Source organism: Ahaetulla prasina, chromosome 4 (genome assembly GCF_028640845.1).
Source record: "Ahaetulla prasina isolate Xishuangbanna chromosome 4, ASM2864084v1, whole genome shotgun sequence".
Taxonomy (NCBI): Eukaryota; Metazoa; Chordata; class Lepidosauria; order Squamata; family Colubridae; genus Ahaetulla; species Ahaetulla prasina.
Genome location: NC_080542.1, coordinates 19,361,399 through 19,387,980, shown reverse-complemented (window position 1 = coordinate 19,387,980; position 26,582 = coordinate 19,361,399). Strand labels below are relative to the sequence as shown.

Here is a 26,582-nt window from a genome sequence, read left to right as displayed (position 1 = left end):
TAAGTCAACAACCACAATAAGAAGATTTGATATGGTCCAAGGAATAATCAGTAAAGACTCATTGTCATTGTCATAAGAAAAAGAGGATAGGAAGAGGCCAAAGAACAGCCAGCCAACTCATGATTCTGCTTTTTTATTAGCCCCTCAGAATTTTCAGCTCCTCCTAGCTTGTCTAGTACCTTGTAGGGAAGAGAAGGGCTCCAAATTCTGGAATTTGCTGGGAGGATCATCCCCTGGCCAGAACAGGGGTCTCCAATCTTGGCAACTTTAAGACTTGTGGACTTCAACTCCCAGAATTCCTCAGCCAGCTTTGCTGGCTGAGGGATTCTGGGAGTTGAAGTCCACAAGTCTTAAAGTTGCCAAGGTTGGAGACCCCTGATGTAGAACACTGTTTTTTAACCTTAGCAACTTTAAGATGTGTAGATTTCAACTCCCAGAATTCCCCAGCCAACATGGCTGACTGGGGAATTCTGGGAGTTGAAGTCCACAAGTCTTAAAGTTGCCAAGATTGAGAAAAAAACCCACCCACTGATCTAGAGACTCGAGTCGAAGCTAAAATTAGTTCTGTTAATTGTCTCAAAGGTGCTTTTTCAAGAGACGACTGGACTTTCTGGTCCAGAAGTTCTGGTCCAAGGGACGACATATCCACTTCTCATCCAAGAAGCTTCTTATTTATTTATTTATTTATTTTTCAAATTTATATACCGCCCTATCTCCCTAAGGACTCAGGGCGGTTCACAGGCAGTTAAAATACATATAAATACAAATTAAAAAACAACAATTAAAAAACTTATTCTATTGCCGAATTTAAAAAAACAATATAAATAATAAAAAACCCCTTAAAACCAATAACTTTAAAATCTAATCCAGTCCCGCGCAGATGAATAAGTGCGTTTTAAGCTCGCGACGAAAGGTTCGGAGGTCCAGAAGTTGACGAAGTCCTGGAGGGAGTTCGTTCCAGAGGGTGGGAGCCCCCACAGAGAAGGCCCTTCCCCTGGGTGTTGCCAGACGGCACTGCCTAGCTGACGGCACCCTGAGGAGTCCCTCTCTGTGAGAGCGCACGGGTCGGTGAGAGGTATTTGGTAGCAGTAGGCGGTCCCGTAAATAGCCCGGCCCTATGCCATGGAGCGCTTTAAAGATTGTCACCAACACCTTGAAGCGCACCCAGAAGGCCACAGGTAGCCAGTGCAGTCTGCGCAGGATAGGTGTAACACGGGAGCCCCGAGGGGCTCCCTCTATCACCCGCGCAGCCGCGTTCTGGACCAACTGAAGCCTCCGGATGCCCCTCAAGGGGAGCCCCATGTAGAGAGCATTGCAGTAATCCAGGCGAGACGTCACGAGGGCATGAGTCTTCAGCTCTGACTGGCTGGTATCTGGAGCATTGGTAGAGTTTTCCATGAGGCAAAAGATATCTTTCACCAAATCATCAGAAAAAAATCTCCAAAAGGAGATTACTCAGAAAAGGGGCCTCCATTATCTTTGGCAGCCACTGTAAAAAATGGACACAGGGGTCCTCAGGGTTGAATGGAAAAGGTACCGTAGAATTGCAGTGAGATGACTGGAACTGCAGCGGGTCCAGTCTTCCTTACTGATTCATTTATCAAGTGTCTTAGACACCCATGTCCAAAATTACTCAATTTCACAGGATTTAAAAAAAAAAGTGAATAGACCACATGAAACAAGAGAATAGTCATCCATCCAGACGGTGTAGATTAAGAAAAAATATTTCCTACGTCACTTCCAATTTAACAAGACCCACCAAATACCTTAACCCAAATCCTGGAGAAAGAATCACATTTTAAGGGCCCCTTTGAAGGCGGGCAGGATAAGAGTCATATAAACCTTGTGGGGGGGGTGTTTAGTCCACAGGGCAGGTGCTGTGTTAGAGGAAGCTCATCTCCTGGGTTCTTCTAGATGACTGATTCATTGACAGGACCCCCAGCAAGCCAACACTGCCAGGTGTGTCCAGGATAGCCAAATTGCTATTTTTCTAGGGCCACATAAAAGATTTTCAGCAGGAAAACTAGAAAACAAAGAAAGGAAATTAGCTGAAAGCTGAGGACATTTGAGGAACAAAATGTAACTGTGGAATTACCATAGCAAGTTGCCTATGTGGATATTTGCATTTTACTGGTTTTTATATATTTATAGCAATTGTAGTTTTCATTAAATGGCTGATATGAGTGTGTGTTGTCACTGAAGGTTTGGGTGTGCGGGGGGTTATTTTATTATTTTTTATTATTTTTTTGTTTCTTCTACATTGTGTTTATATTTTCTAAAATGCCGTAAGCAAGTAGGCGTCTATATAAATTTTCCAAAATAAATAAATAAATAGCTTTCACATGGGATCAACACAAGGAAGACATCAGTTGCAGCATCGTGATGCAGTAGCAAAGAGGCGTTGCGATGCCCTTGTCCGCCATCTTACTGGTTTTTGTGTGGATGCCACTGAGCAAATACTGCAAAAACAGCTATAGTCCTGGAACTCCTCCCCACTTGGGGAAGATGGGAAGCCTGGAGGTAGAACCAATTTTATTTCCAGGAGAGCTGGAGTCAAGTGCTGTGCGGGCAGGAATTATGGGCACTGAGAGCTCATGGAGGCAAGGCTTGTTTCTATCTGTAACTTTGAAAAGGAATTCCTGAATATGTAAGACCCAAAGAACTGCAAGCAGCAAAAGCTGACAGCAAAGGTTGTCTGAATCCATCTTACAAGGGGAAAGGGGGAAGCCACAAGATGATCAAAAATTCATTCCCCCACCCACTCCTAAATCAGTAGGACCACAGTTGTCAATATTCTGGAAACGTATATTAAGTCCTTGGTGGGGGTAGTTGGGGGGAGAGGAAGATGACTAATTTGGCTTCAGCCTTACACATGCTGAAAAATGCCAGATTGTGCAAGGCAGAAGAGGTGTGGTTGGGGTGGAGCGACCCAGGGATCCTCCTCCTGCAACATGCCTGGAATATATATAAACCTTGAGTCCTGCAGAGAACAATCAGATGCAAAGAAATAACTTGGCAAAGATGACCAGACAGATAAGATCTGCCAACATTGGGCTGATTCTGGCCTTGGTCCTTTTGGGTGAGTCACAAAGCTTGGATAAAGGGTTAGTGGGACCAGGTCTGGGCCTGGGCTATAGAGAAGTAGTTTGATTTATAATTTATTACAATTTGATTCAGTTTGGTGGTTGGATAATCTACAGCTTGTTTATTAAAAAGGTGATTGGGTGGTTAAATGAAGCATCTTTCCACAGATACTGCTCTGTGGCAAGAGAAAACAAAGCCAAATTTCCAACCAGACAGCTTTGGCTAAAACAAATGTTATCTGTGATAAATTAGTTAATAGAATTCTACCATGTGCCATATGGTAGCCATGGCTGGATAATGATTGGGAATAAGGGCCATTAAGGGCCATTACCCCACCAATAAAAAATCTTTACATGAGAGATGGAAGAGGTGGGTTGGAGGGAGATATAGCTAATGAACACAGATTAGCAAAAGGCAGGGTGGGTATCCAAGTGATCTGTATTTTACCAAAAAAGTATAAAGGACTGGAACTTAACTCTTGAAAGTTGCACAGTTCAATCTCATTTGATTCTGGTTAGTTCTGAAAAAATGGGGTGTACTCAATATTAGAAAAGACCACCTGGAGACGCCATATCCTTTTTGGGACAAACTGGAACAACCAATAACACAATCTTAATAGCAATCTGATTCTGCAATCTGGTATCTCTGTTTAGAATAAGTTTAATAATGTCTGGAAGTGGTACCCAAGGAGGCATTCAGTTCAAAAGCTCCCCATCTCTCATTTTGAGAGGGGAAAAAGGGTGAAAGAAGGGTGTCTAAGCAAAGCCAAGGACTTTTACTATCCTGGCTGTTCCAGGCTGATCTGTAGAAATCAGTAAGTGTTTCCCCGATGTGGCAACGAGGATGAGCATCCCTTCCTCTCTGCAAACCAGGAGCTCCTATTCGTCCTGGAAGCAGGCGATTTCAATATATATGTTCAAATTTTTACAGTTTCACAAGAGAGCAGGGGTAGTGATGGAGGGAGCTGATTCACATCTGACCCTGAGCTAAAGCTTCAAACAGGAGGGTCACCACTGGTGATGCTTATGTAACATACGGCTGCCGCCTTTAAGAAAGTACAGTGAATTATTGGTTCTAGACCAGTGTTTCTCAACCACAGCAACACTTTAAGATGTGTGGATTCCAAGTCCCAGAATTCCCTACCAGCACCCATCTTAAAGTTTCTAAAGTTGAGAAGCATTGATCTAGATTTGTCTAATCTATTTCCCACTGTGAGCAGCCAAGCTTAGGCTACTCGTAGCTAACTTTTCATATGTGTTTCTATATATGTGGCTAAAGATGAACCCAGTTTGGCACTGGAGAGTACACATGTATTCCCACTGTAAAACTTCCCATGGATGACGTTTCTTCCACTGGGGATACTGCAGATGGGAAAAGATACCGTACATTATTCTTCTGTCTGTTTGTATAGTTCTTGATAAATCTGCAGAGGCTACTTTGTGATCTCTCTCTCTCTCTCCCCCCTCCCTCCCTCCAACTGTCTGTCTATCTGTCTGTCTGTCTGTCTGTCTGTCTAGCCAGATAGCCACTCTGCCAGCCCAATCTCTTTGTGAAAAGATGTTATACTGGGAAAATCTCCCCCTGTTGAATTTTTGCCTGTTATCATTGCTGCCATTCCGTGCCTTGAAGACACCAAAGCAGTCCGAAGAACGAGCTACCACCCTCCAAGGGAGCTCTCAGCTAATGTAAAGTGGTTCCCCAAAAGTCACATTGAAAAGCTGTTGTGTCTTCAGTTGTGCAGTCATCTTGACCCACCCACCCTGCCCTTGTTCCCTGGGGGCAAGGTTCCTTGCTTTTTCCCTGAAGCTCTTTCATGGAAGGAATCTGAAGAAGTGGGAAAGCCAAAGAGTTGTAGTTTTATTTGCTAAGAATGTCAATGTTGGGAAAGATGGAGTTATAAATCTTTTCTAGCTGAGCAGCACAACCTGTTTTAAATGTCAGAACTCCAACCCCTTAACCTGTGAAATGCTAGTTTAAAAATACCAGTTTTGTTTGCCACCACCATTCTTATTCCGCCAGACACAAGCGGGAATTCTTTTGAGATGCCAGATCTCAAAATTGAACGTTTTATTTGATTGTTCCCAAGATTGCAGAGCGATTTACAAGGAAGAGGCTGGCCTCTAGCAATGACTGTGCAGGAAGCCACAGCATCCACTGGGGAGTTCAGAAGGGACCAAAACTACAAGATGGCAACTGTCGGTCCTGCTCACAAAACAAGGCAGTTTTGTACTCGGAGTACATATTTTCCCTCCGGTGCCAAATTGGCCAGTTTGATTTTTTTTGACCTGGCCTTGGAGAGTAGCTGACAGAAAGGCACCAACTGTAAGCATTCCTGTATCAAGTTCGATGTGCGAGTTCGATGTGCTGGCACATTATGATTGTGTTAATTCGATTTCTGGGAAACAGGATAACCATTTTTCAGGGGTTTCCCTTTCTTTCTCAACCCTCATAATCTTCCGTCACAAACATTGGGCAGACAAAAAATTGAAATAAGAGATTTATCTCACCTTTTGTTACTTTCCCACATTTTCCGGCTTTTTTGTTCTCCTGTGTTCTGTATTAGTGCTTGCTGTGTATCCATTTACCGCTATTGTTCAAACCTGGCTTCCTAATCTGGTTTGTTATTCAAATTCGCAAACAATCAGTAAATGTGGTCATTGAAGGGGCGGTTGGGAGATTGTGGAAAATGAGAGTGGCAATCCTTGGTTCTTTCTTCTCTGCTACTGCCAGTTGAACCGAAGAGATGCTAAAGAGATCCTGGGTGTCTGCAGCTGGGTTCAAAAGCCAAGATGGCAGCCATAACTATCTGGACATAACAAGAGTGGCGTGGTCATCTTGTTTTTTGTTTCGGCCATCTTGATTTTTGTTGAAGCCACCATCTTGATTTTAGTTGTGGCCGCCATCTTGTTTTTGTTTTGGAGATTTTGATTTTTGTTGTGTTTGCCATCTTGATTTTTGTTGCGGTTGCCATCTTGATTTTTTTTGGACTCTTCCCGGTGTATAGCTTGGAAGGTCTACAAGACATAAAGGGTTTGGCCTGCATTCCTCTCAATTTTGAACCACAATTTCATTCTAAGGAGGATCTGGCCTATGAAACAAGTGGGGGAAAGAGAAAAATCCTGAGAAACGTATGCAGCAGATTTTTTTTAGTAGCGGGAATTTTTTAAAATTCTTTTTCAAACATCTAGAAAATAAGGAATTTAGCCAAATGTAGGCTACTTTAAAAAAAAAAAGCTATTTCTTTTTTCTTTTTATGGACAATATTCAAAAGGATTCCATACACACACACACGCGCGCGCGCACACACACACATACATGCACAACCCTCTATAACAACTATAATATACATAAGCAGCTCAGAATTGCATGCAGGTGGTCCTCGATTTACAATCACAACTGAGCCCAGAATTTCCATTGCTAAGTGAGGCAGTTACATGCATTTTGCTCCATTTGATTACCTTTATTGCCATGGTTGTTAAGCGAATCACTGCAGCTGTTAAGTGAACCATGTGGTCGTTAAGAAAACCTGACTTCCCCTCAATTGACTTTAAAAGTCGCAAAAGGTGATCATCGCGTGATCCTGGGACAGTCCACAAAGGAGCTACATTTTAATCACACAACCTCAGGGATGCTACAATGATCATAAGCATGAAAAACGGCTGTCAGTCTTTTTCTTCATGCTGTTGTTAACTTCAAACAGTCACTGAACAAGTGGTTGAGGACTACCAGTAGCTGCTGATTTGTACTCAGCATACAAATTGAACTGGATTCAAAGGATGAGGTCATGAATGACGAACGGGAAGATGGATATGGGCCCTGAGGGAGCAATCCCCATTTCTTCTTTCGGGGATAATCTTGCCTCTGTAAAATCTTGCTTCAGGCAGCTGGTCTCTGAATAAAAGGCATTAAGTCACGGTTTGCAAGCGTTACGCCCACCAGGAGTTTATCTTAGCTCATGCTAAAACTCTTAGTCAAGGCAGTTGGTGTGTCCCCTGTTGAGAGAGCGGGAAGAGTTCTCCTTTGACAAACAAAGCCACACCAGCCTGCATTTTTAGTGCTTCATCTGGATTTGATGGCTCCTGGTCATCAAACAAAATACACACCCAATTTCAGCTGAATAGATGTGATGTCATTATATCGCAAAGCAAATAGATTTTTTAAAAGCTAAATTGAGCCTAAGTGAGCAGTAGAGAAGCGTTGAAACTATATTTGGCAATCTGAAGAGCAAAGCATTACCCTGATGTTGTGTTTTAGAGCAGGGGTCTCCAACCTTGGCAACTTTAAGACTTGTGGACTTCAACTCCCAGAATTCCCCAGCCAGCTTGGCTGGCTGAGGAACTCTGGGAGTTGAAGTCCACAAGTCTTAAGGTTGTCAGGGTTGGAGACCCCTGTTTTAGAGCAGTGTTTCTGAACCTTGGCAGCTTGAAGATGTATGGGCTTCAACTCCCAGAATTCCCCAGCCAGCACAGCTGGGAGTTGAAGTCCACATATCTTCAAGCTGCCAAGGTTCAGAAACACTGCTTTAGAAAACATCTGGTTGGTCTCTAGGATGCATAAAACAATGGAGCAGATTGATACAGATCTGACCTGCATTCCCTTAACAGGCTAACTGGAGTTCATCCTACTTAACTTGCAACATTTACTGAGGCTCTTATTGGCAATTTGCAGGAATTAGCAATTTACATTTTCCATACAGGAACAATCAGTTTTACTATAGATAGCCCTCATGAACCATTCATTCAGTGGTCATTCGAAGTTACAACAGCACTGAAAAAAGTGACTTATGACTGTTTCCTCACATTTATGACTATTGCAGCCTCCTCTTGGTCATATGATCAAAATGCAGACACTTGGCAACTGGCATGCCTATGTGATGGTCGCAGTGTCCTGGGGTCACACAATCCCCTTTTGCAATCTTCTGGCAAGCAAAGTCAATGGGGAAGCCAGATTGACCTAACAACCGCATTACTAATTTAACAACTGAAATGATTCACTTAGCAGCTGTGGCAAGAATGCTCATAAAATGCCGCAAAACTCCCTTAACAACTGTCTTGCTTAGCCACAGAAATTTTGGGCTCAATTATGGTTGTAAATCAAGGACTTCCTGCACTTAAGCAACTGCTGCTAATCAAATGTTCGTGACAACCAATGATAAAAAGAAGCCAATTCAAATATTTGTATCCAAAATTGCTCATTGTTAGGAAATGAGGGAAAAATCCCTAAAGGAGCAATTGAGGAAGCTGTTTTGATTTGTTAACTGTTAAAAGCAGATGGAAATTGCCTCTCCAAGTGAGTAGCCCCTTTGAACTGAATCAGGCATGACTAATATGTCTGAAGACACTCAACTGCAGAGATAACCCAGGACGAACACATGTCCATTTATCTCAAAGGCAATTTTTCTCTATCAAATAAATTGACTTATATCCAGTTAGAAATTCTGCAGAAAACTAAGAGTTTGTGGAATGTGGATGCATTTCCAATTGTCAATAATTTATCTTAGTTATATGTAACTAAGTTTAAATGTCTATTTGGTAGCAGAGGGGATTTATATGTGCATTTAACCAGATACTCGATTTTTTTGAAGGGGATTTTAACACAACCGTGTTTTTTGTTTTTATCAGCTCTTCACAGAGGATCATCAGTTCCAGGTAGGATCATAAATGCCATATTTCTCTTTTATTTTGCAACTCTTTTCCATTAAAGTGGATAAAACCACATAAAAGATGGGATGAAAATGAATTAGTATGGGACCCTTCTACCCTAGGTTTGAAAGGTAGCTGCAAACAATATTTGGGTGGGCTTAAAATGTTGGCTTCTGGGTTTAAATTGCAAAGATTGATATTGCATCATATTGATGTGATCAGGGCTATTTCCGAAACAAAACATGCCCCCCCCCCAAAAAAAAACCCAGTTACCTATTCTGAAGCTGTATATTTCACAAGTCAGTATGAGAAGACCAAGGCTTTAACGCCATTAATCCCTTATGGCTAACTGATTATAGTTTCAATGATTTTAAAGAGAATTCTGGGAGTTTAAGTCCAAACATCTTAAAGTTGCCAAGCTTGAGAAAAATTCTATCAGGTGGGCGCTAGTTTAATACGGTGCTTAAGACACCAGGCTAGAAACTAGGAGACTGAGTTCAGATCCCAACTCAGGCATGAAGACAGCTAGATGACTCCAGCCAGCCACTCTCTCTCAGCTCTAGGAATCAGGCAAGGGGAAATGTGGTCTCTTCTCAAAGTCCCCAAAGCTTTAATCAAAAACTGTCTACTATTGACTTCACCCCTTTCCTAAGAGGTCTATAAAGGGCGTGCATAAGAAGCACAAATGTGCCAACTGTTCCTGTCCTACTGTTTCCTTTCATTATATCCAATTTATATAGTTATTACATGCTTATACTCATATATATGCTTATATGTTGTATAGTTGCTTAATGCTTATGCTTATGTATGCTGTTATGACAAATAAAAAAAAAATCGCTTCCATAAACCTTACCAAGAAAACTGCAGAGACTTATCTAGGCCATTGCCAGGAGTCAATACTAGCTCCAAGACACCAAAACAAAATTGGATAACCTCTCTATAAGATGCCTCTTAATCTTTCTGTTCCCCATGCAGCATTAACATGTGGACTTCAACGGCCTGTTCTACGGATAGCGGGTGGTGTGAATGCCCAGGCTGGCGAGTGGCGGTGGCAAGTCAGTGTCCAATATCGCAACCAACATGTCTGCGGAGGAAGCCTCATTAATGATCAGTGGGTTCTCACCGCTGCCCACTGCTTTTTCGAGTAAGTGAAGATGGGTACCCCTTTTCTTCATGCCCCTAATATGCCTCTTAGCCTGATAAAGTTCCTTATACCTCCTGGTGGCTCATTGGTGGCTCATCCTATTTCTGCCACCATTCCCGATTGAAGAATGGTGAAGAAATGAAGAAACACCGCAAGATGAAGAGATAATTAAGATATTAGACTGTGCAGAAATGGATAGATTGACATTGAAAATTAAGCAGACAGAAGACACAGAATACTATCAAACATGGAATCTATTTTACCAGTGGTTGGGAAAAAAGGGGTGGAGATTAAGAATATAAACAGAATCATTAAGCAAATTACCGTATATACTCGAGTATAAGCCGAGTTTTTCAGCACGTTTTTTGTGCTGAAAAACATCCCCTCGGCTTATACTCGGGTCTATACGGCTTATACTCGAGTTTTTTTTTTTTTTTTTAAGCCCCTCGGCTTATACTCGAGTATATACGGCTTATACTCGAGTTTTTTTTTCTTCTTTTTTTCACATTTTACCGGACGGCGCGGGGAAGCCCTGCCGGTGCAGTGAGAGGGCGGGGCGGGGGAGCCGCCAGCCTTCTCAGCTGAGGGAGGGAGGGTTTCCCCAACCGGTAGGTGCCTCATTTCCCACCCTCGGCTTATACTCGAGTCCCCAGTTTACCCCAGTTTTTGGGGTAAAATTGGGGACCTCGGCTTATACTCGGATCGGCTTATATTCGAGTATATACGGTAAATACCCAGACAAAAAGATGTTAATTAAGCACTAAGAAATGTAACTAATAAAAAAAATCAATAAAATTTGGAGGAAAAAAAGAAGAATCAGAGTCAGAACAGAGTTGGAAGGGACCTTGTAAATCTTCTAGTCCTCAAGGAGGAGATCCTATACCATTTCAGACAAGTGACTGTCCAGTCTCTTCTTAAAAACCTCCAGTGATGAAGCACCCACAACTGCTGAAGTCAAGCTGTTCAACTGGTTAATTGTTTTTACTGTTAGGAAGTTTCTCCTCAATTCCAGGTTGCTTCTCTCCTTGATTAGTTTCCATCCATTGTTTCTTGTCCTGCCTTCTGGTGCTTTGGAAAATAAATTGACCCCCTCTTCTTTGTGGCAGCCCCTCAAATACTGGAATACTGCTATCATGTCATCCCTAATCCTTCTTTTCTCTGGACTAGCCAAACCCAAATCCTGGAATTGTTTTTCATACGTTTTAGTCTCCAGGCCTTTATTTATTTTAATTGCTCTTCTTTGCACGTTTTCCAAAGTCTCAATATCTTTTTTTCGTAGTGTGGTGACCAAAACTGCATGTAGTATTCTAGGTGTAGATGGCGTAAGGTTGGATGGAATTACAGCTCTCATATACGGATGTTGTTTTATTCTAGGATTGGGAAACAAATCCACCCGGAGCATTGGAGCGTGATCTTGGGAACTGTGAGGCTGATTGGCAGGAGGGCTAGAGGGTCAAAATGGAACGTCTCCATGGTCATCCCTTACGAAAACTACACCAGCTACGAGAGAGGACATGACATCGCTCTGGTGCACCTGGCCAAACCTGTGCGCTACACCAGAGATATTGCACCTATCTGCCTGCCCTTTGCTGAGCACCGCTTTGCCTTTGGGACCCAGTGCTGGCTGACTGGCTGGGGAGACGTCGCAGCCAACGGTGAATAGAAGGGGTTAGAGTGGAGAGGCCTGGAAGGTCTTCAGACCTAGCTTCAGGAATCTGTAAAAAACAGATCTTTAAAAAAAAAATAGATCTGGAGTTTCTTATTAATAAGGAGAGGCTTTAGGGCAAAGTTCCCCAGCCTTTCTGGCTTTTTGGACTGGTGGGGAGGGGGGAAGGGGATGGTTTTGCATGAGTGGCGGGGAAGTATACGCATGTGCAGCCCTATTTGCACAAGCAGTGGTCATGCACACACCCCAGTTGTGCAAATGGACCACACATGCATGCGCTCGTTTCTGCAGGTTTAACGTCATTCCTTCTTGTCTTCCAGTCCACCTGCCAGAACCCATGATCCTCCAAGAGATAACGATGGACCTCTTGACTGTTGACACCTGCAACTGCATCTACAGCAATCTGCGCAACAGGCGGATCGTCAACCCTGCCTTGCCTGGTATGGTCTGTGCCATGACTCCTGACCGCAAGAGAGGACCTTGTAAGGTTAGTCAAACATCATACCCCCAACCTCTAAAGAAGCATGTGTTTAGGAAGTCTGCTGCTTCCTAATTGTTGGAATGCATGTTGGGATGTTTTATATTGCAACAACTACAGACATATTCAGCCAATAGATGGCAGAATTTACAAGTTTGGATCTATATATACATTATGCTCTTTTGTTCTAAGTAGAGTTTCCTGATAAAGTAATATAGTTGAGCAGTAAAGCACAGGGTGACTTTACTATTTGTTTCCTCTTATGAAAAGCACTTGCGTGGTACTTTATATAAACAGAATTTCTAACACTAACACTGCTGATCTGTCAGGGAATTATGACTGTCCAAATGAAGTCAGGGGCACTGACATGGACTTGTAATTTTATATATTTTACATCTATATTTACAGCAAACAAGATAGTCAGGCAAACAGAAACATATAGGGCACATACACACCCCAAAAAAAAGGCAGGGAAAAGGGGAAATTGCCCCTCCACACCCACAACTACCAATCACGGTGCAGATTGCCTCATGCAGGATCCAGCCCTTTCCAACCGATGAACTACAACTGTGTGTTTTGGCTCATTGTACAACCCCACTAGTAAATTTAAATATTTTCACATGACCCTATCTTTATAGAGAAGAATTGGTTGTTAATTTTAAAGCAAGAATGTAAATCAAGTTTCTAGCCCACTAGGTCTGAGCTTGGGATTCTGCAGCAATGCTTGAGGAAATATTTGAATCTAGAGGGTAGAAAATGTTTTAGGAAGTTTACAGTTCCCTCTTTTCGCTCCATTTTTTTCCTTTATGGCATAGAGGGAATGCAATATGGTGAAGAAAAGGAATTCAGCAGTGGGCCTTAAGTATAACTTGAGATAACTTGAGATCTAGCCTAATAGAATAACAAGGTTGGAAGGGACCTTGAAGATCTTCTAGTTCAATCCTTTGCTCAAGACAGGAGAGTGAGGAGACCCTACCATTGCAGACAAATGGCTGCCAGTCTCTTCTTCAGAACCTCCAGTGATGTAACACTCACACCTTTTGGAGGCAAGTTATTAATTGTTCTAACTGTCAGGAAATTTCTCCTTAGTTCTAAGTTATTTCTCTCCTTGATTAGCTTCCCTCTGTTGTTTCTTGTCTTGCCTTCTGGTACTGTGTAAAATAGGTTGACCTCCTCTTCTTTGAGGCAGCCTCTTAAATATTGGAACACTGCTGTCATATCATCATAGTCCTTCTTTTCACTAGACTAGACACACCCAATTCGATTTATTCTCCAAAGCACCTGAGGGCAGGACAAGAAGCAATGGGTTGGAAGTTCACCAGTGGAGATCAAACCTTAAAATAAGGAGGAATTTTCTAACAGTGAGAATAATTAATCAATAGAACAGCTTGCCTTCTGAAGTTGTGGATGCCCCATTGCTGGAGGTTTTCAAGAAAAGTTTGGACTAGAAGACCTCCAGGGTCCCTTTCAGCCCCGTATTTCTGTGATTAAGACCAACAGATTTCCCAGTTCTACTGGATGGTTTTATCATCAGTGAATTCACAATTCTCATAATTATGAATGCATGATTCTCATAATTATGAATTCATGAATCTCATAATTATGAATTCATAATTCTCATAATTATGAATTCATGATTCTTTTCCTTGGCTCCTATCTCTAGTTCCCCCCCCCTTTATCTACCCCTTTATTTAATGTTGTTGCCCATCAAAGAATGGGGAGGTTCAGCCTGAGGCATCTCCTTGCCATTAGCTCCCACTGGTGGATCATGCAGTAAGAAAACCTGTTAGGAAAGGAGGAGATGGAGACAGACACCACTGTGCATGCAGAAAAAAATGCAAAAAAAACCCCCTCTTTCCACCCCAGGGCGACTCGGGTGGCCCACTGGTTTGCCTGGAGAATGGCCGATGGTTCCAGGCAGGGATCATGAGTTCCTCCTTGAGTTGTACCCAGTTCTACGGACCCACCCTCTTGACGGACGTGAGAGCCTATGCCAACTGGATCCAGCACCATGTTGAAGGAGCCTCCTTTGCCAATCAGATTGAGCCCATACCCAACACCACTGACAGTTACATGTGCACAGGTAGGCATCTTCACATCTCGTTATTGTGAATACCTTCATTGACAACCCACCTGTCCAAAGCCTCACTGCAGGATTTTGCTGATATTCTGTACTTGCCCCCTCTTGTTTTCTGATCTAGCTTTAAGTTCTGCCTCTTCTATTTTCAGAGAAGGAAGGGTTTAAGCCAGTCGTTGAGGCCAAAAAGTCTGTTTGCATTGCCAATGTTTAAACCAAAGACTTGCAAGAGTTTGCTTTTGCAATAAATACCAGCTATCAGCCAAAATCAGAATCAATGCTGCTTACTTTGGCAACCTGGAGATGTGTGGAATCCGACTCCCAGAATTCTCCAGCCAGCCATGTTGAAGGCCAGACATCTTAAAATTGCTAAGGCTGAGAAACACTGCTCTAACTAGTCACCAATTCTGTATAATTGTTGTCTTAATCACCACACCAAACTGGTCCTCATCTTATAGAGCAGCATTTCTCAAGCATAGTAATTTTAAGATGTGGACTTCCCATAATTCTCTGGGAAGCTGGCTGGAAAATTCAGGGAATTGAACTCCACCCATCTCCAAGTTGCCAAGATTGAGTAACACTAGTCTACACTTTAATCTTAATTAAAGACCCATTTAGTGCCTCAGGTAAGAGGGATCGATAGTCCTTCCTACACTGAACTATAATTACCCCTACTGAGGATGTTCCCTTGGATGATGGGAATTGGAACACAATCATATTTGGAAGACCACATGATTCCCATCTGAATCTTGCTTCTTATCTGGGCATATCATGGTTTAAAGCTGGATGCTCCCATCATCTCCTTTTTTGTGATGGAAATTATATGGCTTATTTGTTCATCTAGGCATCCAAAGGCCACACCCAGAAGGATGTGTAATAAACAGAAACAGAAAAATGTTTTCCCTTTCACTGGGCCATTTTTGCTTCTTATTGTATTGTCCCCATCAATACACTGTGAAAATCTTTAGTGTCACCATGTGTGCGTTTCTTGGAGGTGTTCAGGTTTCATGACTGGCACACCCCTGCCAATGTGGAAGAGGTGATAATGGATGTAGCCATATATATGTACTGTACCTCTTGACTTTGGGGACATAAGATGAAGTGACACCTCATGTTACAGTTAGTCCTCGTGTTACACCCATTTGTTAGTGACTGTTCGAAGTTACGACGACACTGAAAAAAAATGACTTACGACCGTTTTTCACACTTACAACCATTGCAGCGTCCCCATGGTCACGAGATCAAATTCTGGACGCTTGGCAAGTAATTGTGACGGTTGCATGAGAAGCAAACATTGACAAGCAAAATCAATGAGGAAGCTAGATTCACTTAACAACCGGGTTACTAACTTAAGAACTGCAGTCATTCCCTTAACAACTGTGGCAAGAAAGGTGGTAAAATGAGGCAAAACAACTGTCTTGATTAGCAGTGGAAATTCTGGACTGAACTGTGGTCATAAGTTGAGCACTACCTGTGTTCTTTATTGATCTCCAGGCTGTGGGGTCCTGAAACAGGAGAACAAACAATGGCCTTGGTATACAAGTCTACAGTATCAAGGAGAGCACGCCTGTGGAGGCACTTTAATTGGGGAACACCACATTCTGACTGCTGCTCAGTGCTTCATTGGGTGAGTGGAAGATGGGGGTGAGGCAGCCTCTGAGTAGGGAAGAGCCCATGTTGGTCAATATCCACATTCATCTCACTGACTCTGGATTAGATCTGAGAACTTCTTTTCAACTAATGGTGTCCTTTGAATGTTCTCAAGCTTAGCTAACCTGACCCATTCATTTCTCTGTATTGTAAACATGAATGAACCTGGCACCAAGGCTCAGCCATAATTCTGATGGTGACTATTTATTTATTTGTATCCTGTCTTTATTATTTTTACAAGTAACTAAAGGTGGCAAATATATCCAACATGACTTTACCCTTCTATATTCCCCCAACAGCAATCCTTTGAAGTTGGTAGGGGGAATTCTAGTCCTGCCTTAACCATGAAGTCACCCAGCTGGCTTTCATGGTTAAGGCAGGACTAGAATTCCCCATCTCCGGACTTCTAGCCTGGTGCCTTAGCCATCAAACCAAACTGACTATGGTAGAATCCCAACTTCCAGAATTTTTGGCCTGACTTTACAAAAATGTCCTCCCTCTTTATATTAAGTCAACCCCCCAAACTGCAGTCCAAAGTGATTACAGACAATCCTTGACTTGTGACCATTTGTTTTAATGGTCTTTTAACTTTTAATTGAAAGTTACAATAGTGCTGAAAAAAATGTGACATGAACAGGCCTCCTACCTATGAGCATTGCAGTGTCCCCATGATCACATGATCAAAATTTGGGCACTTGGCAACCAGCACGTAGTTACAATGATTGCATGATCCTAGGATCATGTGATCGCCTTTCATGACCTTCCCGCGGGCTTCCAGCAAACAAACTCAATGGGGATTTGCCAACACCTGCATGATTCACTTAACAACGACATACATTCGCTTTTTAGAACTTTAGGTTCTAAAGTTGGATGTGACTCACTTAATGTCCACATTGCTTAGCGATAGAAGCTCCAGTCCCAAGTGTCATAAATGTATTCAATCCAATCTGATTGCACAGACTTCCTTTTTTTGATTGTTGTTTTACTTGGGTATCATTCTTTTTCCTTCTGCGTGATGTTTTCCAGACGCCAGGAAACAGAAGGCTGGGAAGTACTTCTGGGAGAGCAGCTGGAAGGAGGGCAACAAAAATGGCAAGAGAAGAGAACTCTGAAAAACATTGAGCTTCACGGTCTCTACATTGACATGATGGAAGGTTACGACATTGCAGTAGTCACATTGGCACAACCTGTGGTGTTCAATGACAGCATCTCAGCCATTTGTGCTCCATATCCTGCCCACAAGTTCCCCTTTGGCTCTACCTGCTGGACCCGCGGGCGGAGAATTGGTATGTTGTGGATCGGCAAGATGGGAGAGAGTGATGGATTTTTTTCTCTAGGATAGGCTTTTAATAGAACTTGTAATCTGATACAAGATATGGAGAAAAGAGATGTTGTCACAACTTATGATGCTGCCTTATGTTGAAGAAATCTATGGTGCTTTGCAGGGGAAAGAGGAAAGGAGACAAGAGATTTAGAATTACTCTCTCCCCCCTTGTTTTTTCTTTTTCTTTTAATAACCCTGTAATCCCTTGCACTGGGGTGGAGTCGGGGCAACTGAATGGAGTTGAGCGTTTACTGGCTGGATGCCCTTCCTGATGCCTATGTGGGGTTCACAGGAGATATTTTCTCTTTGCGTGCAGAGAGAGAGAGAGAAATATCTGCTGCTACTTAGCATTGAACTCACAGTCTCTGATTGTGAGGCAAGAGCTCCACCTCTAGGCCACCATGCCTCTCATTTAGAATTACTCCTCCTATTTAACAATATTATTTCCTCTTTATCCAGATGACCATGGGATTCCAGGCCCTCTGCAAGGTGTGAAGGCAAAAATCCTTGGCCCAAAGAATTGCAATTGCCTCTACAATGCAACGAGTGAGCACGGGAGAGAAATCCCCATCATTCCTAAGATGATCTGTGCAGCACCACATAACAGGTCCATGCGTTGTGAGGTAAGGAATTGAATTTAACCAGTGAACGATACAGCAGCTGTTGAGTGTACTATGAAAAGACACCACTGCCAGAATAAAGTTTTCATCACATGCAGGGGCTTAGAATCAATGGAATCAGAGTGGGGACCGTCACCCTGACCATTCCCATGAACAATTGTTATGAGCAAGCACAGGGCCAGAAGACTGAATTTATGCAAACACTGCGCTCAGTGATGAAATGTAAAATTTGTTACTACCGGTTCTGTGGGCGTGGCTTGGTGATGGTGGGGGTAATGTGACTGGATGGGCGTGGCCAACTTTTTTTTTTACTTTTAAGAGCATTTTTTCTACAACCTCTTCAGCTGAAGAGGTTGTAGAAAAAATGCTTTTAAAAGGCTCTAACAATCCCAGCTGAGTTGCCTGATCATCAGAGGCTTTTGTTTTATTTTAAAAGCATTTTTTTTGCCTTTAAAAAAAAAAGCCTCTGATGATCAGGCAACTCAGCTGGGATCGTCAGAGGAGCTGAAGAGGTTGTAGAAAAAATGCTTTTAAAATGTTCCTCTGATGATCCCAGCTGAACCACTGGTTTTTTTTTACTTTTAAAAGCATTTTTCAGATAAAGAAAAAATGCTTTTTAAAGTAAAAAAAGAAAACTCTGGTGATCACGTGGCTCAGCAGGGCATGGGGGGAGAGGAATTTTTGCTACTGGTTCTCCGAACCACCCGCCGCCATCACTACCAGATCGGGTGATCTGGTCCAAACCGGGAACATTTCATCCCTGACTGGGCTCTTTCTTTTTAGGGATTTGAGGTTTCTGAATTCTCTCTGAAAAAAAAATGAAAGGAGAAAATATATTTGATTTGGATGTCTTCTCTATGTTTTAAATTTTAATACATGATTTAAATATGGCCTGTTTTGTTAGATGTTTCAGAGATAAATTATGTTGAAAATGGTGCACTTAAACATTTGTGAGAACTTTTTTAATGCAAATTGCCTGCTTGGTGTAGACTGTTTCCTAACTTCAAGGAAACTATAATTCCTTGCCTCAGGAAAAAGCCAAATGGACAGAAAACATTGAATAATTAAATAACTATTATTTACACATTATTAACTGAAGCACTGATATTCCCTAACCAGAGATAAAGCAAAAATCAGGGCAAAAATATCCATTTTTAAAGCAGTGGAGCTGTCCAGCACCTGTGGTGCTGAAATGTTCAAGACAGGGTCATTCTAAGGCTGTGACTGGCTTCACATTTTTTTTAATATATATATATAGAATTTTTTTTTATTGGCCAAGTGTGATTGGACACACAAGGAATTTGTCTTGGTGCATATGCTCTCAGAGTACATAAAAGAAAAGATACGTTCATCAAGGTACCACATTTACAACACAATTGATGTTCAAAGTGCTTTTTGTCAAGGACCCCTCCTAAAAATTTCTCTTAATCCCCTACTCACAATTTCAATTTTTGTCTGTTCATTCACATCCCTTTGATGATCAGGAACAACACCCTGCAATCCAAAGTGCCATAAACTCTCACAAGTTGTTTCTTTGGCTGTTTCCTAACTTTAATCCAATATACAATTCTTTATGTTGATTGGAGATGAAACCCAGAAGTTCTGTCTTAGATCTTTTCCTCTTTTAAGCCAATGAAACTCAAAAGGTAACTTAGGAATTTTCACCCATTTTGTCACATAAAAGACACTGCAGAAGTATTATTGTTGATAGTACCATTAATGGAGCTCTTAAGCAAAATCATAAGATGACCTTATCTAGGCATGTAAGGTAAACAGGATTGGACCTAGTTAGGTGACTGGTAGGAGACCATCAGGGAATACCAGTAAGCTATTATGGAACATTGAAAAAATACCACAGAATAAAGCGGAATAAAATGATTTCCCAATTCTTACTTTACACGTACTTAGAATTTTTGAACATTATAAGCAGAAGCTAATAATCAAGGACAATTGAATTATGATTTACAACTGCTGGTATTAAGTTTTTTTCTAGAATCAATATCCAGATAACCCAAATAGCATTGCTTATTTCTGCTTGCATTATGTTTGCTTCCTCATGATTTGAAAATGTTGCCCCACAGCTTCCCATTTTGGTTCTTGTCAGCTTGAGATAGTAATTTTTCTATTCTTGAATCTCTAGGTAAGCATTGGAGACCCCTTGGTTTGCAGCCACAAGGGGGTGTGGTTCTTGGCTGGCATTTCCAGCTTTGGAAATGGATGTGGAACTATAATTCGTCCAGGGGTTTTCACATCTGTCAAGAACTACGAAGAGTGGATCATGAAGGCTGCCTGGTCTGCATACTATGATGTGCAAAAAAACCCTGTACCAAAGGCCACGGATGAAGAGACTTGCCCGATTGTGTAGCCTTCTTGTTAACATCTAGCAAGCTCATAAATCAGGATTTCTCTTACAGTGAGGGATTGAAAAGCAAACTTTTGCTTCATTTTATGATCTGTGTATACCTCTTTCTTGAAGCAAATTGAATCTTGGTGTAACAAAGAAAGGTTTACAAGAGCGATCACACCCTAGGAAATTATCTAGTCAGCATTGCATTCACTTACTGTGTTTCTCAACTGTGGCAACTTTTAAGATGTGTGGACTTTAACTCCCAGAATTCCCTGCCATACATCTTAAAGCTGCCAAAGTAGAGAAACACTGCCTTAAGCACCTTGTTCATACAGTTACATTTCTCATTTCATTTTTTTTTTAGTCTGTGGTTGTCCATTTCTGATCCTGAAATATCAGGATGACAAATATTTATTTCCTTTTTTCCATCTGTAAATAAGCCTGGGACTAAATTGATCAAAACTGACTTGCCCAGTTTTTACACTCCTAAAAATCCATTTTCAAAAGCTTTGAAGCTTGTATAGTCAATATCTCCTGCTCTTTAGTGCTTTGGAATTTTCTTATTATTTTCAAAGAAAAACAAACTACATGCATTAAGTAACCTCTATACTAAATCTGAGCTTTTTAGTGTAAGTAGAGTCTTGCCAATTAGTTACAGACAGCCCCATACAATTTACATTTTGTTTCAGTGACTATGATTCTCTAGTACCTCAATAGAATTATTAGACAAGACAATTGAAACTGACATACTTCTCCCAATGCATTAAACCATGATATGGCTTGTTTGCTTCAGCTTTAGGTATTCTACAAACTTAACTGCTGTGGTCTATGGCTTAGCCTTTTGAACAAACCCTAAAGGTGGTTTGTTATACTGTATACACATGGTTATATATAAACTTTTGTACCATATGTGAGCAGAGACTACAGCTTCCTTGGGTTTTGTAGCCAAGCCAGGAATCCAGGTTTCTTGCCCCACTTTTGCTTTCTTTGAGCCTCAGCACTTCACTACAAATCATCTTTATTTTGAAAGCAAGATGTGGGTAGAATCTTGGGTTTCTCTTGTGAATTAAAAAGCTTCCGAGCTAATCTTGAGTTGTTGTTTTTTTCAAGATGATAAAACTGACATGGATTTATTGGTGTATTTATTTTTAATGTTCCATTTAATGAAGTAAGTTATTTAAACATTTCTAAACTTTGTCCGGCCAACATCTTATTATTTGTACATTATAACGTTGCTGATATTATAGGCTTTAATTGTTGGGAACCAGCATCTTGTACTCTAGAAAGCATTTGATTGTTGATCTTTTGTCTTTTTAAAACATCTCCCCCAGGTTGATTTATAATATGCGGTACTTTTCTATCTCTGTGTAGATAGATAGATAGATCTATTTATATTTGATAACATGTATTTATTACATTTGTTTTTCTATTATGTTACTGTGAAAATTTGTTTGGAAAAATGGGATATAAACAATAAAAGAAAGGCAAGCATTACCATTGTTTGTAATTTAATATTGCCACAATGATATTACAGATAGTCCTCAATTTAACGACCATAATTGAGCCTGGAATTAGTTATAAGTTGTGGTCGTTAAGCAGGTCACTATGTGACTGGATCTGATTTTATGTTATATTTTGAAGCAGCCGTTAAGTGAATGCCCTGGTTGCCAAGTAAATACATTTTAGCCAATGTGCATTTTTTTTTGCTGGAAACCAGGAAAAACTGTTGAAAACCATCGTCACATGATCATAGGATGCTGCAACTAGTCATAAAGATGAGTTAGTTGCAAGCAACCAAAATATGATCACGTGACTACAAGGGGTGTGTATGTAAGTATGCAGCCATCGTAACTTCAAAATCAAGTTGTAACTTTTGGGGGGTCCATTGCAACTTTGTATGGTCGTTAGACTACCTATCATCCTTAACATACAGTTCAGCAAGATGTCTATTAAGACCATTTCCCTGTTTGGTAGTTTGGACTACCAAACTGGGAATTGTACTATCAGGCTGCAGTACTAGCATGGATGAAAGAGTGGATTATATTGAGGAGTGTAAGATTATTGACCTTGGAAGGACACGATTTGCAACTGGGGTGGCATGCATTTTTATGATATGGGAAAAATAAGATACAAGGATATTTTCAGAGACACTATATAAGGAATGCATTATTGGTGTGGGAGAAAATTAAAGAACAACATTATTTGAGGATACCAGTTTGGCTTTCAACAATGGAAGCATTGATTCACCCAAATATTATTAATATGGGAAATATTGTTAGATATAAAGACATTTTGAATGAAGAGGGAACTTAAAATGAAAGAAGAAATGAGTGAGCAAGGGTTTGATATAATGTGGTATTTACAAGTGCAGATACAGTCTAAATATGAGAAAGATGCTAAATTACAGGGTTTTTACAAAGAACTAATAAGAGTTAGATAAAATCTTAACAGGAGCAGAAGAAAGATTAATAAAGAAACTATAATTACTTACTGGGTATAAAGTTGGAAGAGGAACAAGTAAAGGAGACAATGATAGCATGAGTGAAAAATTTTGGTTATACAATAGAATTAGAGAAATGGCAAAAATTGTGGGACAGGAATTATAAATTAATGATGTCAACTGCATATAAAGAGAATTTGTATAAGATGTTCTATAGATGGCATTTTGCACCAATGAGGCTGGCAAAGTTGTTTAAAGATAAATCAGCTAAATGCTGGAAGTGCCACCAGATACCTGGATCTTACTATCATATGTGGTGGATATATGGAGAAGCAAAGAAGTATTGGATAAAAATTAAGACATGGTTGGAGGAGATGATACAATAATTTATTGAGTTGAAACCAGAAGTATTTCTGCTAAGGATTTTACTCGAAATTTATAATAAAGAGAATGCATATCTAATTATTCATGTATTAACTGCAGCTAGAATCGTATTTGCACAACACTGGAAAATTGAAGAGATTTCCATTGATGAGAAGGTGATTAGGAAAATATTAGAATGTGCAAAAATAAACAGATTATCATTAGCGATTAAGGAGAAAGAACACACTGAATATTATATGTTATGGGAAGTATTTTATCAATGGTTGGTATTTTATGATATGGGAAGTATTTTATCAATGGTTAAAATGGAGTTTGGAAATGAAGAAGGGGACTTAAAATGAAGAAGAAATGAATGAGCAAGGGTTCAATATAACATGGTATTCACAAGTGCAGATGCATTCTATATATGATAAAGATGCCAAATTACAGAGTTTTTACAAAGAACTAACAGAGATAAAATCTTAACAGAAGCAGAAGAAAGATTGATAAAGAAATGGTACAGTTACTTATTTGGTATAAAGTTGGAAGAGGAAAAAGTAAAGGAGAGAATGATAGCATGGGCGAAAAATTTTGTTATACGATAGTATTAGATAAATTGTGGGACATGAATTATAAATGAACGATGTCAACTGCATATAAAGAGAATTTGTATTTTATAGATGGCACCTTGCATCAGCAAGGTTGGCAAAGTTGTTTAAAGATAAATCAGCTAAATATTGGAAGTGCCACCAGATACCTGGATCTTACTATCATATGTGGTGGATATGTGAAGAAGCAAAGAAGAATTGGACAATAATTAAGAAATGGTTGGAGGAGATGATACAATAATTTATTGAGTTGAAACCAGAAGTATTTCTGCTAAGGATTTTACTCGAAATTTATAATAAAGAGAATGCATATTTAATTATTCATGTATTAACTGCAGCTAGAATCGTATTTGCACAACACTGGAAAATTGAAGAGATTTCCATTGATGAGAAGGTGATTAGGAAAATATTAAAATGTGCAGAAATGAACAGATTAACATTAGAATTAAGGAAAAGAACAAACTGAATATTATATGATATGGAAGTATTTTATCAATGGTTGGTATTTTATGATATGGAAGTATTTTATCAATGGTTAAAAATGGAGTTTGGAAATGAAGAAGGGGGACTTAAAATGAAAGAAGAAATGAGTGAGCAAGGGATCAATATAACGTGTTATTTACATGTGCAGATACAGTCTAGATATGAGAAAGATGTTAAATTGCAGGGTTTTTACAAAGAATTAACGGAGTTAGAGAAAATCTTCACAGGAACAGAAGAAAGGTTAATAAAGAAACTGTATAATTACTTATTGGGTATCAAATTGGAAGAGGAACAAGTAAAAGAGACAATGGTAGTATGGGTGAAAAACTTTGGTTATACGATAGAATTAGATAAATGGCAGAAATTGTGGGATAGGGATTATAAATTAATGATGTCAACTACATATAAAGAGAATTTGTATAAGATGTTTTACAGATGGCATTTACCACCGGCAAGACTGACAAAGATGTTTAAAGATAAATCAGCTAAATGTTGGAAATGTCACCAAATACCTGGATCTTACTATCATACATGATGGACATGTGAAGAAGCAAAGAAGAATTGGACAATAATTAAGAAATGGTTGGAAGAGATGATACAACAACATATTGAGTTGAAACCAGAAATATTTCTGCTAGGAATTTTGCCTGAAATTTATAATAAAGAGAATATATATTTAATTATTCATGTATTAACCACAGCTAGAATTGTATTTGCGTAACATTGGAAAAGTGGAGAGATTCCCATTGAAAAAAAGATGATAAGGAAAATATTAGAATGTGCAGAAATGAACAGATTAACATTAGCAATTAAGGAAAAAGAACAAACTGAATATGATATGATATGGGAAGTATTTTATCAATGGTTGGTATTTTATGATATGGGAAGTATTTTATCAATGGTTAAAAATGGAGTTTGGAAATGACGAAGACTAAAGAATAAATAGAAAATATATTAAGAGATATATATAAATAAGATGAAAATTGTTAGTATGTGTATGAAGAGAATAATGATATTTAACTAATATGATATTATTACTAGAAAATACTAAAAAATGGAGAGTTTTATAATGTTTAAATGTTTAATGTATTATAATATTAATCTTAGAGAAATGTGAAGGTGAAGGTGAAAGATGTTGACAAATAAGAAATGATGTAGCACAGAGATGTTTGTACCCAGACGACACGCTGCATAAGGAAAGATGGAATGTTTATCTTTGTAATTAAAATAAAAAATAAAAAACTTTTTAAAAAAAGACAATTTCTCTTTTTATGGACCTTTCAAAATAAGCTTACAGTCACAGAAGGCCCCTGTTAACAGAAGGGAAGATTTGCACATTTATCTAGGCCAGGGGTCTCCAACCTTAGTAACTTTAAGGCTTGTGGACTTCAACTCCCAGAGTTCATTAGCCAGCAAAACTCTGGGAATTGAAGTCCACAAATCTTAAAAGTTACTAAGGTTGGAGACCCCTGACAATTTGGCGCAAAGTTCAAACTTGCCAGAATCTGAACAGATTTGAGCTTTTGCTCTTCAGAAAATTTAATCTTAAAACGCCTTTGAAAACAAGCACTGGAAAAGCCATCGCTTGGATCAAAGCCCTCCTTAAAAGTCGCTGCTAAAGAAACTTTTGAGGAACTCTGGAAATCATTACCATGTTGTCGCTCAGAAGCTTTGGGATCACATCTGAACCACCATCCTCTTCAGTGTGTGTGTGTGTGTGTATCCAGGATATGTATTTGTGTAAGAAGTATTAAGATGGCGGCCACAACCATGAGATCAAAGCCTGGTCTTTTTTGCTTGCATAGTAAATGTTTGGGGGAAAGGGAGCAATTGTGATGCCATGTTAAGTCTTCTTGAATCCCTATCTGGGAACACCCCTCCTGCTGCTGTTCCTGGGAAGAAAAGGCCATCCCAGCTTGGATACAGATTGACGATTCACAAAATCCATCACAGGTTCTTGGGTACTCAATGTGGTGCCTATTTGCTACTCATTTCACAGACAGGCTTTTAATTATGAAACCACCTGGGGCTAGAATTGAGCTGCCCTCCCTCCCTAATCGCTAATTAGGTCAGGGCTTAAAACATTTATTTATATTTTATTTTTTTTACTAGAGCATTTCTTAAGCCTGGGTTGTTGTAATCATTTTATGTATTCCATGAGAAAACGTAACTGCCATCTGGATCAGAGGTGAAATGCTCCCTATTTGGACCAGATCGCCCGATCTGGTAGTGATGGCGGCAGCTGGTTCAGAGAACCGGTAGCAAAACTCCCTATTCCCCCCCATGCCCAGCTGAGCTGCGCGATCATCAGCGGTTTTTTAAAAAAACTTTAAAAAGTTTTTAAAACTTTTAAAAGTTCTTCAGCTGAAAAAATGCTTTTAAAAATTAAAAAAAAAAGTTGGCCACGCCCACCCAGTCACATTACCCACCCACCCACCCACGCCCACAGAACCGGTAGTAACACATTTTATATTTCATCCCTGATCTGGATCCGTTAATGCAGGGATCCCCAACCTTTTTTTGTTTAGAGGACTGGTGGTGACAACTTTGGGGAATGGTTTCATGTGTGCAACCTGAATCCTGTGCATGTGCAAGCTTCAGGTGCTCACCCGCCACTTTGGTATGTATGTATGTATGTATCTATCTATCTATCTAT

General features: G+C 40.1%; 2 protein-coding genes across 2 annotated transcripts in view; one reads left to right on the top strand and one right to left on the bottom strand.

Annotated features, from left to right (window-relative positions):
* Positions 1-26,582, bottom strand: part of VKORC1 (vitamin K epoxide reductase complex subunit 1) — an 88,289-nt gene that overhangs the window by 42,813 nt on the left and 18,894 nt on the right. The window lies entirely within an intron of this gene.
* LOC131196865 (serine protease 53-like) lies at positions 2,977-22,332 on the top strand. The gene is made up of 10 exons (XM_058180274.1): positions 2,977-3,079; positions 8,706-8,732; positions 9,702-9,870; positions 11,245-11,525; positions 11,857-12,023; positions 13,881-14,097; positions 15,586-15,718; positions 16,768-17,027; positions 17,525-17,688; positions 19,826-22,332. The coding sequence occupies exons 1-10, from the start codon at positions 2,998-3,000 to the stop codon at positions 20,048-20,050; spliced, it is 1,725 nt and encodes a 574-aa protein (XP_058036257.1). The 5' UTR covers positions 2,977-2,997; the 3' UTR covers positions 20,051-22,332.